Genomic DNA, 7,318 nt, shown 5'->3' on the forward strand with positions numbered 1-7,318 from the left:
ATACTTCTTTCTCTGCTTGCATAGAATTCACTCGGCCACATATGCCGACTCAAACAATAGCTCCATATTTGTGAAATAAAGTGGCACATGCTGCATATCTTAAGATAAATACATGACTTAAATATGCAATACCTGATAACATATCGATCTAATGTATTCCACCACTTGACAATTCACAACCCTAATCAGCACAAACTCAGTAATAAGACAAACCCACTATTAAGACCCTTTTCTTAAAGTCCCATATGTGGTCTGAATAGAGGTGTTTTACTGGGGTAACAAAACACACACTGACAATGTTTGTTATTCAATCTTTATTTGAGGAAACACCCCAAACACTTATCAATCTGTGTATATCAATCAATATTTGAGGAAAGAACTCGCACATTGGTCAATGTTTGTTATTCAGTCTATATTTGAGGAAACAACTCGCAAATTAGTCAATGTTTGTTATTCAATCTATATTTGAGGAAACAACTCGCACATTGGTCAATGTTTGTTATTCTATCTATATTTGAGGAAACAACTCGCACATTGGTCAATGTATTTATTCCATCAATATATGAGGAAACAATACACACACTGGCAATGTGTGTATATCAATTAATATATGAGGAAGCAACTGAAACACTGGTCAATGTGTTTATACCAATCATTATTTGAGGAAAAAACACGCACACTGGTTGATGCTTCTTACATTACAACAATCTTAAAGAAAAATTAATTTACATTTAGCTGTTAAAATTCATTTTAAACACATTAAAATGATACATATAACAATAACTTAAGACAACATGTGTTAAAATCCCAAACCGTTGATATTTCAATATTTGATACACCATCATCTACTAATAATTTAACTTATAGTATGATATAATAACTCGTATATTCATTTCTAATTACACATTTTAAAATGACTTTTCTTTTTAAACTGTTCGTATTCAACGTTACTTGAATGTTGAGTTTTCTGTCAAACATTTTCCCATCAATTTAATTGCACAGTTTAGATAAAATTCTGAACATTCTTACTGAATATAGTTTACTATTATATATAATGTAAGAGCATATTGTCAGTATGGTAAATTGCATTTAAAAATCTTAAAAAATAAAATAAGTTTCCAAAGGTTATATATATATCATTCATTTTAAGTTATATACTATCTATTCCATGTTAAAGACTTGCACGTAATTTTCCAATTCAGGTCTGTCCTTGGGACTGCAGGTGACAAACATCCTCTTCTGCGTTTTGCAATTAGCCACACTATATGGCCTCTCTATTCCCTCCACCTTTCCAAGCAGTTGGGTTATCTTGCCGGTGGACGTGTCTAGTAACACGATGTTGTTACTCTCCCTCCAGCACACGAGCAGCTGGTTGTCGCCAACAATAGACAGGCCATAAGGTTCCGTCAGAGACGGGTCCTTAAAGGTCTGGAGGACCTCTAGAGAGATGCTGAGCTTGGTTATGATGCTGGTGTCCGAGTCTGATACATATATTGCCGGGGTCCGGCCATCTCTGGTCACTGTTAGAAAATATGGACAATGAAACAAAGGTGTTCCATTGCGGTCTTTGTCCACACTCTTCCTAAACGTTCCGTTAACGTCCATCAATACAACCTTACCTTGAGCGATAAAGGACACTATCAGGTTGTCATCACAGAAATCTATTCCACGACATTGTACACCTACTTTAATAATGCCCTGTAGTGTTACTTCTCCCTTAGTTGATACAAACTGAATGTCCCCCTCCATAGGCAGGGTAACGGCTGCCTTGTCTCCGGGTAGGAGACACAGATCCCACGGCCAACTCGACAGTTTTATCTGGGACACCAACTTATTGGAATTCGTGTCCACCATCTTCACTGATGTATTGTCGCGATCAATCAATAGCAGCCTGCCCCCTGGCAAGAGAGCAAGACTTGTCCCAAAGCAGTCACTGGTATCCGCTGATGTCTTCATTGGGATGTCAGGTTCCCTTCTGAATTTGGACTGCACGAGGGCTGAAAGTATACTACTACTAATAATAATAATAATAATAATAATAATAATAATAATAATAATAATAACAACTAATGTTAATAAGAATCAGTTTTTAGCACGTGATCTTTTGCAATAATTTAGCAATGAGATTAAAACAGACAAGTCTGTCAAATTAAATATTGAATTGCAATTAGTTTACTGAACAGTCAAAATCATTGTATATAACTAGTGTAACATAAAGCATACGATGTAAGGGCAATATCTCAGAGACTACATGTGTGTCTCGCCACTCATATTTAAAATTTTGTTCAGGTATTTTGGCCGGAGAAAATGAGCGAGCGAATAAAAAAAGGTTTGTTTCCTCCCGAAACAGGAGTGGGTGTTTGTGAATCCTTTTATAGATGCTCAAAGTCGGATTATTGCGAAAGTCTTTGTTTCGTCGTCATCGTCGGCATTAGGCAAACACTTAGCCATAGCTTGGAACCGTTTGTTTGGTATTTTTATGCAACTTAGTATACCTGTTGCCAGAAACAATCTGCAAAAATGGACGCATGACAATAGCTTCAATAATTAAATTACTAAATTATGCTCGTTGATGGACTGCAAAAACAAAAACAGACAAGCGTTGGCGTCACAGGTGCATTTTAAAAAAAATTAAATCTGTTAGGTTTTTTATTGACTTTAAAAATCAGATGTAACTAGACGAGTTTGTTTGCGTGTTTGGAGTTATGGAGTGGAATGACACTGAATCTTCGGTCGATAAGAAGAAAACCCACACGTGTGGACATACATATAGCAGATATGACAATGTAATAGACACACTGTTATTTTGATCCATGACGATCCAGAACCTATTGACGGGGTAGTCATATCTCGGTAGCAATCCAAGTGTGACTTGGACAATAGGATTAATAAACTTTAAACAAGTTTTATAAAAGTCCTTCAAGGGGTTAAGGAGATATGGAGCCGACTTGAAACAAAGGGCTCTAACTGATGACCATAAAATTTGACTTTAAACTTGAGCCTCGAGTGTATGTTTGCATGTCGTGTAAATGTTGTTAATATTTTACCAACATTTCGTCCAAATCCCTTATGGTGTTCAGGAGATATGGAGCGGACATAAAATTAGGACTGGAGCATTAAACCTCAAACTGTGACATTGAATTTACGGGAAGAGACATAAGACATACAGGAGACGGTAGTAACGTAACTTTTAACGTTTTCAAGAAGTAAGCATTAATAGCATAATGGCCGTATTGTCCAATTTTATTGAAAAATAATAGACTGATTTAAAAAGTATATTTGTTGCTTAATTGATGCATGAACTTAATTTGAAGTAAGAATTAGCGTTTTATGATTCGTAAAATTGCTGGTTATATTTCAATTTATGTTTAACATAATAACTAGCATTTGATAAAAACAATGAAAAACTATTAATGATTGAAGGGATATCGAATTCGGAGCTTCTTTATTATTTTTGAAAAAAAAAAATCATGAGGCCTCTTGTTTCTCATCCTAAAAATGAACACTTTTGACCCTTATACATTAGATAATGACAGCAAGCCAATACGTTTGAGAATAACATTTTCTGCAAGAACAAGAATTAGAACGAAAAACAAAATAAAGCGATAGAAAAAGTATTCCATCTGCGATTTTATTTCTTCTACAGACTTAAGTTATTTAGCATTATTTTATTTCAAGCTCAATGGTAGTTTGTTTATGTTCTTAAATACCGTCATCAGTACTTTATAGTTTTTTAGGTTAAACAAATATAACTTAAGGGTCTTCCACAGTGCAAAAGTCGATTATAGGACCAAGATTAAACATTTAAAATAAGAATCAATTTTAGTTTAGTTTTGTGGTTCCTTATTTAACAAGCATATCCATATACCCGTTGCAACATGTGTAGCTGTAATTAGGAGTTGAGAATACTTTGCGAAGATTTTATCAGATTTCCAATCAAAAAACATTTACAAACTTTCGGAAATGTCTTAATACAAAATGAATATGTTTTTGTGCCAAAAGAGTCAGTACTACCCAATCAGCAATGTTTTGAAGCTTTGTGATGATTGCAGCTATTTTAATAAAGATATTTGCATTTTTGTAACCAGAAAATGGATTTTATCCACTATTTTTCATTATTTTATCGAATATCTTTCATCAAAAACCCTCGAGATTGATTAGGTAGTCTAGGGCATTTAGACACAAAAACAAAGACATAATGTCAAAAGACTTTTCCGGAAAAATGTGAATGTTTTTTGGACCAAAATCTTATAAATTATTTTTTTAAACTTGGCCAGCTCCTTTCTTGTCCAAAACATGTCACAAAGAATATATGTCTTATTACCGAAACAGATCGTTCCTCAAACCTTAATAAAACATGACATTTTGAAACGTTCTAATTGTTGGCCTTCCCAAACCACTTTTGCACTGTGGAAGGCCTTTACTCACATTCTTTACCTTTTTTTCCGGTTTAGTATTAATATGTATTTTTCTGTATTATATGTTTAAAGTAACAATATCACTCCGCACGTTTTTTAAACAATTTAATTGGAAACAATAATTGCTTAATTGGTGCTTTTCCAGAAAACATATAGTTACGTGAAATTTTGCTTTGACAATGTGTCAGCCTATGAGGTTGTATTATAAATTCGCATGATGAACTGAAGTAAAATCATATGAATTAAGAATTTATTTCATGTCCTCTACCTATTTCTAAAAACCTTCGCCGATTTATTTTAAGTGGACAGGAATTAACGTCGTGAGTATACTACAAGTACTACTATATGTTTTTACGTAATCTAACCGTGTATGACGCAAATTTATAAAATAACACATATCTTGTTTAAAGCCGTGTGTTTATACTTATGTAAAAAAACTACAGAAACAAGCTCAGTAGCAAGTATATTAAACATAAACCCGGTTTTATGGCACTGGCCAAAGACATAGGACACAAAAACAAAAAGTCACAAACAAGAAACATGGAAGAACAGCACAAAACTCCAGAAACAGCACAGTGCATACATACTATATATATATATATATATATATATATATATATATATGTATATATATATATATATATATATATATATATATATATATATATATATAGTATGTATGCACTGTGCTGTTATATATGTACATAGTACCGCCATGGAACGGTTAGTAAAATGTAAAGTTACTGGGGGTTTAAACCAGTTTACGGGCACAAACCTCACTCATATGCCAACAGTCCCACATAAAGAAAAAACGTAAAAGGTAAATCTTATCAAAGTATGCATAAACTTGAGGAAACTTAATAATAAAACAAATAATAATAATCTTATAGGTAAACCCCAAGTACTTTTATGATAAGAGATCGCAACTCTATCTGCAGACGGAGGAATACAATTTAGAGCACCTTATGCAAAAACTTTTCAAAGATACGATGCAGTCATTGTTTGAATCTATGAGCATTACACACAGTCTGCCTTATAAAATAAAAGGTTTAAAACTGTGAGTTTCATAATAAAAAATATTAAAGTACTTAAACATTATTAAAAATAAAAGCGACATATATTAGCTAATTTTTTCTTCCAAATGTAAAATATTTGAAGAAAATGACGTAACGTTGTGATACTCTCTGGATATTGTCACATGATCAATTATACGTTATTATAGCCTAATTTAAAACGATCGGATATGCATATTTTGTTTAACATTATTCCGCCAAAGGCTCATATTGAATGGCAGACTTGAATAGGTTTAACTCTATTAATATACCAAAGTGTACTCTTATATCCCCTTGTAGTATACTACAGATCTGTGTCAGTCTTCCGACAGAAGTAAGAGACATAATGTGAGGTATCCGATGTAAAAGAAGCTTTTTTTATTGTTCCATCGGTTGCAATGTTCCATTTTCATGCCTGGTCACCCCGTATAGCTTTGGTATAATTTGAATTTAATTTTTGACTAATTATAAGTATGCGAAATAACTGACCAAGAACTCATTAAAGTTGCAATTGAAATGTGAAGCAAAAATAATTGTTTGTAATGTTTTAAGGCTAACGAAGATTGTTTATAATCCTGCTCCCAATATAATATGTACATATACTTTCTCTTCCAACCAATTCCCTCCAAACGATTATTTATTAATCTAATGTCATCAGACATCCAAAAATCAAATTAAAGTACATCGGATACTTTAAAACTCCTTTTATTGCATTGTTTGATGCATTGTGGCTTTAAAAGAATGTGTTGTCTTTGAATCAAAATTTGTGAAAAAATAAAGATGGTCGCTTGACAAAAAAAAGATTGTCGCTTAAACAAAATGTTTTTGTTTTTTCATTTTCTGAAAAATAGGTGCAGTATATCCATCAAAACATAAATCAATTTGGCGGGCCTTACCATTGTCGATTTTGTTTAAGCTTTATTGAGCAGATTCAAGTCAAGTATATAAATGCTTTTTGAAATGCATTTGCTTAAGAGACAATTGTTTCTATATACGATATTTAAGTACAAGTTAATGAATTTGAATATTGTTTACTGTTTTGAATACGAAAGTTTGATGATTGTCACCTTTCTATAATGTACCTTGTGCATATAATGGTTGTTGCTCCTTTATCTCCTGCTCTCGTTGTTGCTGCACTGTCTTATGATTTTGCTGTTGCTGTTCCACCGCCGAAGTTGATTCCTTCTTTGTTAACTTTCCTATTGCTGATTTAGAAGCTAGCAACTGCTTAGTCGCGGGATCTTTATGGAACGTGTACTGGGGAACCTCCCTCATCCTGCAGACATCGTCCAATGCTTTCTTCAGACCTGCCAGATCTTTGACAGCTCTCTTTCCTACTATGAACAGCTGGTTGCTGTTCGCTTCTTGTGCTTGTAGCTCCGAACTTAGTTTCTCAGTGGCTGATTTCACGTTCTGGCATTTTAATTTTAGCTCATTTAGCAGTGACGTAGATTGTCGTTTCTTATGATCGATTTCTGCCAGTAACTCCTTTTCCCTTTCATCCAGGTACTGGTTGATTTCATTCCTAAATTTGCGAAGCTCATTGATATTGGTGAGACTTTCTTCGTCAACCGAGTTCATGCTTGCTTGCATGTTTGATGAATACTTTTCAATGTCATTGACCATTTTGCCAAGTCCTGTCATCAGACATTTGTACTCAGTACCTTTCTTGTATCGTCTTGCCTCTTGATAAATCTTCGTAACATTACAAGAGCGATGTTTTTCATTCCCAACTACACAGTAACCACAAAGGAGGTCGTCATGATGAGGACAGTAGTATTTAATTAACTCTTTAGCATGCAGCTGACATGTTTCTGTAAAAATATCTTCCTCAATCTCCGCACGAAA

At 33.7% G+C, this 7,318-nt stretch overlaps 1 protein-coding gene across 1 annotated transcript; it reads right to left on the reverse strand.

Annotated features, from left to right (window-relative positions):
• Positions 1 to 1,161: 1,161 nt before the first annotated feature.
• Positions 1,162 to 6,821, reverse strand: LOC128216264 (uncharacterized). Its single transcript, XM_052922834.1, has 2 exons — positions 6,553 to 6,821; positions 1,162 to 1,997 (listed from the first exon to the last, which is right to left on the reverse strand). Exons 1-2 carry the CDS (start codon positions 6,743 to 6,745, stop codon positions 1,162 to 1,164), a joined length of 1,029 nt encoding a protein of 342 aa, XP_052778794.1. The 5' UTR covers positions 6,746 to 6,821.
• Between the last annotated feature and the right edge of the window lie 497 nt (positions 6,822 to 7,318).

Source organism: Mya arenaria, chromosome 14 (genome assembly GCF_026914265.1).
Source record: "Mya arenaria isolate MELC-2E11 chromosome 14, ASM2691426v1".
Taxonomy (NCBI): domain Eukaryota; kingdom Metazoa; phylum Mollusca; class Bivalvia; order Myida; family Myidae; genus Mya; species Mya arenaria.

Bases quoted from the DNA above. Each gene is read 5' to 3' on its own strand.
- LOC128216264 (XM_052922834.1), bottom strand. From the start codon at position 6,745: ATGAGGGAGGTTCCCCAGTACACGTTCCATAAAGATCCCGCGACTAAG. The intron at 1,998-6,552 runs GTACATTATAGA...GTATACTTTCAG, and splicing joins ACAACCATTATATGCACAAG to CCCTCGTGCAGTCCAAATTC.